Below are 11,900 nucleotides of genomic sequence, written 5' to 3' on the forward strand. Positions count from 1 at the left end.
AATCAATATTGCGTAACTCATACAATTAAACCAGCGCTAATCTAATTGCATAGTATTAAATCAATCAATAGGAAATTAATCTAGCATTGACAATCAATAATAATAAATTACTCCTTCATATTATTTATGGATCCCCACAAACCCTAGAAAGAAAACTAATCACGCATAATTAAAACTAAACTAATTAAAGTAAACATAATTAAAATTAATAGGCAATTAATAAAACAATTAAATAAAACGATTAAAGTAAGCATATAAGAAACAATAATATCAGATTAAGAAAATAATCATAAGAGAACTTAAAGAAAACAACCATATAATCCACTAAAAGAAGTGAACTAATACTCTTGCATAAAAAACGAATTTGACGAAAAGCGAACAAAGTCTAAGAAGTTCCTAACTGACGTGCAATTACCGAAATCTAACTAAGACTAAAAACAAAAAAATAAAGCTGACTAACTCCCTGATCGCGTACTACTACTCCTATTTATATACAAAAGACCCACCGACTTAACTATTAAAGAAGCCCACTAATGAGAAAACATCAGTGGAGCGCCTGAATGGGCTCGATCAGCTAGCAGCGAGTTGGGCTTTGTACTTGGGCCTTCTTGGATATTTATTAGTTTGGTCCGTGTTGCTTGTGAGAACTTGGGACCCTTCTCTTCTCTAATCAAGCTCTTAATCACCGAACTAAATTTATTTAGTACGATTTTGAGCTTTAAATATTCGGTCATAAAATACGATCCGACTCCAATGTCTTTGCAGTGGCTCAATAAGCTCGGGAATTGTCACAATTCTTCAAATTCCTACAAAATAATATCCACTTTACAAAAACACTAGAAAACGTATATTAGTAATAAAATAGCTCCGCAGAGCTCAAATTAGCACAAATATGACCGTGGGACGGGAAATAAAAATATATATAAAATAGACTCATCAAGGGTATTGAAAATTCATGGGAATTGATAAAGTGGATAGTTGTTTGGTTGATCTAAAAAAGCAAAAATGAGGGAAGTGAGAATTCATGGGAATTTCAACTTCCCTCGAAACATGGGAAGTAAATTACCTAGCCCCCCCCCCCCCCCCCTCCCCTTGGTAAACTACAATTCATGGGAATTTCAATTTCCCTCATTACCAACCAAACACACTTTAGAAATTCCTAGGAATTTTATTAAGGAATTAAATTCCCATGAAGTATAAATTCCTATGGGAATTAAATACCCACATCAACCAAACAACACCTAAGTAAATTCTGCATTTATATAATATAATATCCAATGCATTATTTTGACTTTGTACACCTTTAATAATAGTTATAAGGATCTTGCTAGAAGTTGGATAAGCATTTAAAATACTAGCAAAAGTGGTATAAATTTGAAAAAGCATGACAAAATCATACGTCAATTAGAGCAATTAATGCTCATTTTAATTTAATCTTTCTACTTTTAGCTAAATTATCCAACAACTCCGAGGTATTCGTTAGCTTTTACGTAATTATAAACCAGTAAAATATTTTTAAAATACATTTTGAGTTACTAAGATCCAACTTGAATCAATTTCCTCTTAAAATTACTTACAAGCATTCAAGATCACTCGTACTATAAAAGTTTTTAAAGTTTAACCATAAAAGCCGATAAACAGCATAACATAACAAGTTAACAACCCCACAAGCAAATCTTTCTCCAAGAGTCCCAACTGTCGGTGGGTGTAACTTACAATTCACAATCACCTTAATGATAAAATAAATTTGGACAAGTTTGTTTGTGTACAATACAAGCACTTAGCACTGCAATGCCAATCACTCACTCACAGTTTCCTCAATCTATCCGCCCCTTACGCTGAACAAGAATCATGACCCCACTTTCTTCACTTTGTTGTTTGTTCTTTCAGACAACAACCTTATTTTGTTGTCTTCTTTCTCTGTTGTTCTGTGAGACTCGTGTCCCCTTCTCTTTCACTCTCTCTCCTCTGCTCTCATTCTTCTCTATTTGCTTACTTTCCCACCTCCAATTCAAATTCTTTTCTTTCAAATTTTTTCAAGTGTTTCTAATTTGGGGTTGGTTTTTTGTTGATTTTTTGAAGGGTTTTGAGCAAAAGATTGAAACTTTATTGGTGGGTTTTTGAGAAAGGGGGATGCTTTGTAGCAGGAAGATGTTTAATTTGTTTGTTAGTAAGAATGTGAGGAAGATTCTCAAGCGTAAAGATAGTGATGCCGGTGAAAAAGGTATATTTTTATTTGTTGATTAATTAATGCTATTGGGTTATTATTTGTTGGGTGATAAATTTGATTGATATTGGTGCATTTGAATTTGATGGGAAAGGCTAATATTTGAGTTGGTTATACATTTGATTAATAGTTTAAATGGGTAAAAAAATTTGATTGATATTGGTGCATTTGGTTGCATTTGATTGGAAAGGGTTAATATTTGTGGTTTTGTTAGTGGAAAATTAATTTGAATAATGTTGGTGCATTTTGTTGAATGTGATTGGAAGATTGAGTTTTGATTTGAATGTAATTAAGTAAGTTTTTAATCAATGGATCTGTTGGTTATGATTTTTGGAAAGTATTTGAATTAGTATCAAAGTTTGAATCTTTTTTGAGTCATTGTCATATATCATTGCTATATTTAAAAAAGAGTGAAGGATATAAAGTGAAACATTGTGTTTTGGTGATTGGCTTGATTGCTTTAATTATGCTTAGGGTATAATTAATGGAAGATTGCAAATAGTGTTCTTCGTATTAATCAATATCAGTAGTGGAGTTTCATGTTTATTTGTGCTGATTCTCGATTATGTTCATGATTACATAATGTAGAGAGTCATTCTTATGGATTTTCCTAGCATGATGTGTAAGATGATCTAAGGGATCAAAATAAGGAGCATTACCTTTTTGGCTAAATGCTTCCATTGTTGTCAAATCTTCGGCTCAAACACGCTGTTGCTTTGAGTCACGACTCACGATAAGGGAGCCTCAAATGCACATATGATGAGCTAGTAAGCTATAACGATTGTTGAATCCAAACATGGCTAGGTGAAGAACAGCTGTTATAACATCATTATATTTGAACAATAAAAGCCCATAATGGATTTGCACCAATTACATACTCCTTATCATAGCATTAGTTATTGAAAAAGGGCTTTTTTTAACCAATTTTTGCTGGAACTTGTTGATCCAGAGGTTAGCATTTGTTGCCTAAACTGCAGTAGGAAATGTTATTTGGGTAGCTCAGGGTAAGCAATGAGCAGAAGGCATGATCCGCATAAGAACCTTGGAAGGGGAACAACAACTAACGAGTACCTCCTTGGGGTGTTAATGGTTATAGTACATTGGATAATCTACTTACATTACAAAAGATTGACTCTCTTATCAGAAAGCAATTAGCTTAGATACTTTGCACTACCTGTCTCCGTATTCACCCTGATATTTTTTTTTGTTCCGACACTTTCTGGAATTATTTAAAAGTTTATTTTTAAGATATATTTGTGACGTTTTATATGGGTTTCTGTGTTTTAAACAAGTACTGATTACTGAAGTTTTGTTGCGTAAAACATCTGTTTTTCTTTATTAAATGCATGGTTTCACCTTTACATTTAACCTGTTATCAATGACTATAATCACATTTTATGATGAAGTTGATTGTTTGTGCATGTATTCTGTGGAAAATTGCTATTAGACCAGTGAGAATTTTGTTCTTTGTTAATTAGAAACAAATCATACCTCATTCAGCTTACTCCCTTTTGCTGCACTGTAAACTGGCTAGATTGCATTCTAGCTCCTTGACTATTGCTTCTACCTCTGTTACAACATTCTTATTTTTGTTTTTGTGGCTTACTGACAGTGCACTTACCTTCTTTGTTTGTGCCTTACTAGGCAAAGCACTAGAAGATTTAAGGTCTTCTTTGTTCAATGAGTTGCGTTCTTCTGAAGGTGCGAGGCGCTATCAGCAACGCCTATGTGGGCCAATGGTGGCACTCACTTTCAACTTTTTGGTGTCTGTTGGTATAATTTTGATGAACAAGCTGGTATTCCCGCGGCATATTCTCTTACATTTTGTTAATTAAGCAATATTTGGTTAGTCATTTTATTGATTGCATCTTTCATCTTTTGCTATTCGGATTACACAGGTTCTTGGGAAGGTCGGCTTCAATTATCCAATATTTCTTACATTCATTCACTATGTAGTAAGCTGGTTTTTAATGGCTATTCTGAATGCTCTATCTATGCTCCCTGCGCCTCCCGCAAAAGCTTCTCGTTTATCTTCTTTGTTTGCTCTTGGTGTAGTAATGTCACTCTCTACTGGTCTTGCTAATGTCAGTTTGAAGTATAATAGGTGAGTCACATAAATTTTTATCGGATAACCCATACCTATTTACCTGCTTCCTATGTTCCTTCTAACTTCTGTACTTTTAGTGTTGGATTTTATCAGATGGCAAAGATCGCTGTGACCCCTTCGATAGTGGTTGCAGAGTTCATTCTGTTGCGGAAAAAGGTCTCTTTTCAAAAGGTAATCACTTATTCTTTTTCATCAATGACCCTTGAATAATATTTACAATTTAGGTAGTTGTAGAGTATGAAAGGCATCCTTCCACTGAGAAAGTTTTCTTTTGCAACTTAAGAAGTTAAGATAATTTTAGATATGATTTTGTAATATTTAGGCTTCTGATTTCTGAAGTTATTCTAACAGTTGTTACATATTACATTGATTGCCCATAAGAGTTTTGAATATCCTTCCTTTATATTTTTGGATTAGTTGGAAGCTGTAATGTTCTAGAATAGATTGCAAAGGGGTGGCTTTCCGATCAACTTGTTTGTGAAAGTTCTTTAAGTCTCAAAACTTTGGAATAGATATTGCAAATCCAAATATTTCTTAGATTCTTCTCTATCTGTGAACATGAAAGGATTCCCAGCTCACTTTGCCACTATTTATTTCTTAAAAAGACTGGATAGCAATTTGCCTTGTATTTTTGTGCTGATATATTTGGGTTGTTTTATAGAGAATAGGAAAAATTGATAATGTATTACTGATAATAATGCTACTAATGTATACTGTTACAATGTTGGTAGTATAAAGCTAATTAGGTAACAAAATATTAGCGGCTGAGGTTGGGGAGAGTATAAAGGGAGAATATATACAATGCTATAAACATGGAGTTAATCAAGGAGCTAATCATGTTTTTTTTGCTTAATTTTATCTTGAGATCACTGCGCATTAAGAGCAAATGTCTGTATCTAGTTTACAACCAGTGCCTTATTGAGCTGAAATTGAGACCAGCGTACGCAGTTCAGCATTGGTTCATCTTGCTTATTTCAATTTAATTGCTGAATCTCATTGCTGTGCCATCTTGAGAGTTAAGCTAAAGACCTCTCATTTTCTTAACGAATATCGATAGGAATCCACTTGGAAGGTGGTCTGATTGATGAGCCTCTACTAGCTTACTTAACCTTCTTTCCTCTAGCCACTCACCAATTTGCAGCCCCTCCTCTGCTGACTTTCAACTTCAATTTCTCTTGTTTTCCCATCTTAAGCTGTCTTATGCATGCTTCGATATCTTATTTATCAGATAATATAATGTGCTTTGCATCAAGAACTCAGAAATTGTCCTTTATGTTAGAAATTTTCCTTGGATGTTATTGGCATTACTTCATTCTTTTTTCCTTCTATATTTATGAAATGCTCCCTCCATTCTTCAATGTTTAACTCAGTTAATTATTGTTGATACGCAAATTAAGAAATATTGAATATTGTGAGTGTGACTAAGATAAAGTAAGAGAGAAGGTAATATTGGGTCTAGGCAGGTGAGTGTAAGATAAAGGTGAATAATGTAATAGAGAGTGTGTGGAAAGGTGTAATTATTGTGGTATAGAATGAGTAAGATGGTAAGCCTATAATAGAATAAAACAATTTGATTAGAACTAAAAAGAACAGACTAAAATGGAAAGTGAGTAGGACAAAAAACAAACAGGGGTAGAAGCACTAGATCAATCTCATGCGATGCACGATTTTGACAACTTAATCTGTTATATTGTCACACTTACAAAGTTATTGGACTAAATTTGGATATTACTTAATCAACTAAATTTTCAAATTAGAAAAAAATGAATATTGAAATAGATGACAAAAAAATTTAACTAAAAAAATATAAAATAAAGTGATGACATCACACAAGCCCGTCTTTAGACATGTTTTTTATCACACACGTAACAGGGCCCCGAAAATCAGGGCCCACAATTTTAAAAAAAATAAAAAATCATAACCTTACATATTCACCCTCTTCCGCGTAAAAGACCACCGTTTCTAAATTAAAACCTAAAAATTCATCTTAAATCTTTGACTTTGCTTTTTAATTTCTAAAACAAAATTAAATTGATTATGAAAATATAATTGAGGATTTTGCTTCAAAAAATATTAGAAGGATGATACTTTTTAAATTAAAAGTTTTTGTTTGTTGTTTTATTCAATTACTATTAAACTTAGTAATATGAATATTTTAGCTCTATAATAATTTGTAGTACCGTACTTAAAAAAAAATGTCATTTTATAATAATAATATTTTTAACCTTTTAAAATAGTCCTCTAAAAATTAAAGGGCCCAATTTTAATAGTTAGAACAAGGCCACTAAATTGTCGGAGACGACCCTGACATCACATATATATTTTACACGGGAAAATTTTCTACCACAGCTTGACATGATTTCAGCGGTTGTTACTATAGTAATAGTTATAGATTGAAGAGTGTATTGTTTAGTGGTTGTGTAAATTTGGTTATTGTTTAACTATCATTTTTATTTGTCCAATTGCAAAATCATCTATTGTTTATCAATCATTTTTCGTCATAATTGTGATGTCAATATCAGTGAAGAACTGGTGTCTAGTGCGGTAGTGCCATATAATTTAGTTTGGTTGAACTTGATTACTCCCTCCGTTTCTAAATACTTGCTCCACTTTCCATTTGCGGCCGTTTTTAAATATTTGCTCTGTTTCCTTATTTGGAAAGCTTTTACAATATTTAATCAATTTCTCTCACCTAGTGGTCCCAACATATATTCTCTCTCCTCCAATTCTCTCCACTATTTTTGCTTTCTAATAATTTTTTATTCTTCCACCAACCCCACTACCTCCATATTTTATTACTTTCTCTAATTTCTCCTAAAACTCCGCGCATGGAGAAATGGAGCAAGTATTTAAAAACGGAGGGAGTAAGAGGTATGTTGATCTTATAATTCATCTTTAAGAACTGATTGCTACTGAAATATGTATATTGGATTGAATTCAAAGTAGTTTTTGGATCTAGAATGTTTTATAGCTTTTTAAGTTATCTTTAGATATGACCTTTGTTTTTTTTACTTGCAACTCTTCTCATTTTACACTTGCGAATGCAATATTTCAAACACTAATGTTAATATCCTTAATTACCAATATGTTAAAATTATACAAATTTAATATAATAAAAGTTAAATTGAGATAAATAATCACAAGATTCCACATGAATATATCTTTCCTTAGCTATCTATTAACTATACTAAAAGCAAATCCTTCCATAACACATGTCATTACCTTGTGAAAAATTCTAGTTTGACAATCATATTCCATATATATCCAAATGAAATATTTCTAAATATCTTTTATATACTTTATATTTTGTAATATTATTGTCAAAAATATTTAACAACCGTTCATTGCACGGTATTTTAATCTAGTAAATCATTAAAGCTAGTCAAAGTGGATTATATAAGTCTAAGTGTTGCAAAAAAAAAAAAAGAAGTATATTATACCAAAATAGGACAACAGTTCACATTCATAATTGTTTGCTGTTTTCTGCAGTTGCTGTCATAGGGGTATTATATACCATATCGGAAGGAAAAAGGATAAGAAATATCCCCTCTGTTCCAAGCCAAGGTTAACAGAGTTAGGACATGGAGATTAAGGGATAAGAGGCTAGGTGAAAAATGGGTAAAAGTAGAATGTTAACTTGGGAGTGTTGGGCCTTGGGTTGGGGCATCAATTTCTGGTAGATGTGAACCTTAAGCATGAAACCTCACAATTCTCTATCTGTTTTTAATTTATGTAAAATGGAGAGTTTATTATATTATTGATATTCAATGTCTAATTTCCTATCTTATTAACACTGCTTTAATTTATGAGAATTTGTATGAATAGTTGTACACATTTTACATTACGTTATAATGTTGAGTTTCTCTGGACACATGGTATCATGAAAAAATTCTGTCCAGTATGCTGTCAACTTTCAGTAGTCTCTTGAGTGTGCTTGTTTTCTTCCTGTTTTTGTGAGTTGTTTTTCTGATGGGAGAATCTTTTTCAGGCTCTTGCTCTTACTGTAGTGTCCGCTGGTGTTGCTGTTGCTACTGTAACTGATGTACAGTTCCACTTATTCGGTGCTTGTATAGCCTTAGCTTGGATAGTTCCTAGTGCTGTGAATAAGATCATGTGGTCCAGTATGCAGCAGCGGGAGAATTGGACTGCATTGGCGTATGTTCTGTTCATTTGACTTCAATTCTCAGTTAAATTCTTTGTTTCATAATTGTCAGATGCTGTCATATGTATTCCTTATGAAGGCTTTTATTTGGGCAGTTTAATGTGGAAGACAACACCAATTACAGTGTTCTTCTTGGTAGTGATGATGCCTTGGCTAGATCCACCGGGTATCCTTTCTTTTAAATGGGATTTCGGAAACACATCTATAATTTTAATGTCTGCACTTCTTGGATTCTTGCTCCAGTGGTCCGGAGCACTTGCGCTTGGGTAAGTATTTGAGATCTTTTGTACTCTATTTTTTTTCCAAATTAGGTCTCAATTGAGGGAGAAAGAAGGATAACAATCCTTTTCATATTTCGGCAGTTTACATATGAAATATCCCATGTAAAATTCTAGCGAAGGATAACAATCCTTTTCATATTTCGGCAGTTTACATATGAAATATCCCATGTAAAATTCTAGCAAATTTTGATGCTGTTGTCTAAACTATTTTCTTATATCTAATGACCTGCTACGGAGCATCTCCAATAACATATAGTCCTATACAAGTGGTTTATGGCCTCTTCACCCCCTTCCCCCCCCCCCCCCCCCCTTCTCCACCTCCCCCCTTCAAAGTAATATTTGTGTCGTAGTGTGTACATACAATCCGTCAAGATCCAGAGCATCCATTGCATTGTACTTTTACCTGTTTTGTGAAAGCTGAAAGTTAAGCCTAATTTTATTTTTCTTTCCAATCAAATGTGTGCAGGGCAACTTCTGCTATTACCCATGTTGTTCTAGGCCAATTCAAGACATGTGTTATACTCATAGGAGGGTACCTTCTTTTTGGGTCAAATCCTGGAATAACCAGTATTTGTGGAGCAATCACTGCCTTGATGGGCATGTCGGTCTACACGTATCTTAATTTAAACAATTCAGAGCAGCATTCAAATAAAACTGTCTCTAAACAAGCATCATTTTCTTCTCCAAAGTCTAAACTTAGCAGAGAAAATGGTGATGCTCACATCGGAAATGATGCAGCAGAATCTGTTTGAGTCGGGACTTATCTTCATGATATGGAATAAGCTAACATACTGTGGTCACCCTTCACTAACCTCCTAACTTATATATTGTATTCCTCATTTCAGATCTCTTTTTGTCGGTCAATTTGACTGCATTTTCTGAAATGAACCTGTGCATGTACCCATGTAGTTGTTGTCTTGTTGAGGTTTTAGAGATGGTTCTGTAAGATTAGCCAGTTTTACCCCTTGGTTCTCTCAGTTATATTTCATTTTGTGTATTACTGTATTAGTTAGCGAGAAGCTCTAGTTTTTTTAATGTTGCCTTCTCATCAATAGCAGAGTTATTTTAGCGAGGCTGATTTGTCTGAGGATTGTAACCCCATTCATGTAATGTAATAAAACAATAACATTATTCGCCTTGCTATGTAATATTGTCAGGTTCATCTCTTGCATTCTTTCTGGAAAATTGTGTTTATAAGTTCGTTTCTAGTCCCATGGTTGTAGCTCGGGATTTTTGATCTGATACACTTCACCTCCTCTACTAGTTGCTGCACAGTAAAAAAAAAAGAAAATTTTGCATCAGAGCTAATGCAAACAGTGTCAGAAAAGATTTGCTCTATACAGACACTGCATAAATTAAATGTGCAGCAGACACCAGCATGTTTCAGCAGCTACATAAAATCTATCTCTTTTTTAGGAAAAAAAGTTTAATGCAGGTTATTACTGATCTTTCTCTCTGTTGTTAAGCTCTGCATTATTCATTCAAGAACATGGTTGGCTTTTCCATGGCCGGTGTTCACTGTACTGAAATACCTCGTATAGCATCACCGTGGATTAGAATTGTGATTACACCTGAACTCGCTATCTGATATTTTTCACAGGAACTCTTTTCCAAACCTTATCCATTGTTCCACTTAAATGTAAGGTGTTATGGGAAAATCCATTGTAAAAGCTAACACTATTGTTTTGGAAGTAGGGATAGATAGCAATGGCCGAATTTGAGAGATTGTTATGTACACCCAGGTCTACGATGTACCTATGCGTATTTTGTTCTCATTTTGATGATTGTTTTTCATTTAATCATCAAATGAAGAGCAAAAACTAACCTTGAGTTAGTTGGGTACACGGTGCATCTGGGTGTATATAAAAATTTACACTAGATTTAGTTGAGTATAAACAAAGTTTGTTTAATGAACGAATTACTTCTTATGTTAATTACGGTCAACACTAAATTAATAAACAAGCTCCTTAAGCGTTGTTCATGAACATTGTTATCTTATAGATAATTCGAACTTGAATGCAATTTTGAGCTCGATTGAAGGCTAGGGTGTCAAGAAGTAGCTATCTTACCTAAATTAATTTAACTTTAAACTTGAACAATGTAGTAATGGCTCTCTTATACCCTTAGCTTGAAAATCACATAAATTCCCTTCTCTCAATATTCTCCACTCTTCTTTTCTATGTCAATTGCAAGTGATGCCTTTTTTTTTTATTAAACAAAGTAAAAGTATTAATATAACTAAGGGTGGCTCATGATGTTGCTAGGAAGTAACTTTTATGCATGTCTGATTGGAATTTTGGATTAAAGATGGCACATTCAGACCTTGAATGGGTTCATGTATGTGTGTCTTGTATTAGACCCTATGATCATCATATAGTATGTATTAGACCCAGGTGCACCATGCACCCATTACATCCATTATTTTTTCAAGAAACCTAAATATTCAAAGATTTATCGCAATGAATATATATCATGTGGTTTAGCACGGGTATGTTGACTACGTTCTAGTATTAGGAATAGAGGGGTAAATTTTTTTAAAAAGTAACCACGCGCAATTAGAGAAATGTTGCTCATGGCCTTATTGGTGGGTAGGGGTATTTTAAAATCTAATTAACTACTGTTTTGACCAAGTCAAAAAAACGTTACCGCTCTAGTGATAAAAAAAATATTAGCTTGATTTTTCTAAGTTCTACTTAGTTACTATAACAAAGCATATCAAGAAAAAGTGAAAACGGAGATCATAAATATGGGTACTTTTGTTTTAACTAGGGATTCCAACGCGCGTGATGCGCGTGGAATAGATAGCCATTTGAGAAGAATTATTATCGATGTTCTTTATTCTTATGGCAGCTTTCTACGTCGGTTTGTGTATAATATCTTATCAACGTTATTTGCATATAAACGATAAATGTGTTGAATGTTGTGTTGCTGTGCAATGTTCTAAACTTTAGTTGAGCTACTTTAAAATAACGGCAATATAAAGCAATAACCTTTCGTTATCAAGTGATTAATGTTGTCATGTAATTAACTATAACCTCCATTATATATAGAAAATTTTAAACTTTATATGGACATTCTCCATTTAATTTATTATTAATTGATGGGTCTAAGAAAAAAATTACA

At 33.4% G+C, this 11,900-nt stretch overlaps 1 protein-coding gene across 2 annotated transcripts; it reads left to right on the forward strand.

Annotated features, from left to right (window-relative positions):
- The first annotated feature begins 1,696 nt into the window (after window positions 1-1,696).
- On the forward strand, window positions 1,697-9,925 carry LOC145634655 (nucleotide-sugar uncharacterized transporter 2-like). Of its 2 annotated transcripts, XM_081686059.1 has the most exons (8): window positions 1,697-1,930; window positions 2,083-2,224; window positions 3,872-4,023; window positions 4,126-4,331; window positions 4,412-4,505; window positions 8,323-8,489; window positions 8,592-8,762; window positions 9,244-9,925. In XM_081686059.1, exons 2-8 carry the CDS (start codon window positions 2,134-2,136, stop codon window positions 9,527-9,529), a joined length of 1,167 nt encoding a protein of 388 aa, XP_081542185.1. In that variant the 5' UTR covers window positions 1,697-1,930; window positions 2,083-2,133; the 3' UTR covers window positions 9,530-9,925. The 2 variants fall into 2 exon arrangements, with proteins under 2 accessions (XP_081542185.1, XP_081542182.1); XM_081686056.1 differs by lacking the exon at window positions 1,697-1,930 and having other exon boundaries at window positions 1,938-2,224.
- Window positions 9,926-11,900: the final 1,975 nt, after the last annotated feature.

The sequence above is a fragment of the Chenopodium album genome, chromosome 6, assembly GCF_948465745.1.
Source record: "Chenopodium album chromosome 6, dcCheAlbu1.1, whole genome shotgun sequence".
Classification (NCBI taxonomy): domain Eukaryota; kingdom Viridiplantae; phylum Streptophyta; class Magnoliopsida; order Caryophyllales; family Amaranthaceae; genus Chenopodium; species Chenopodium album.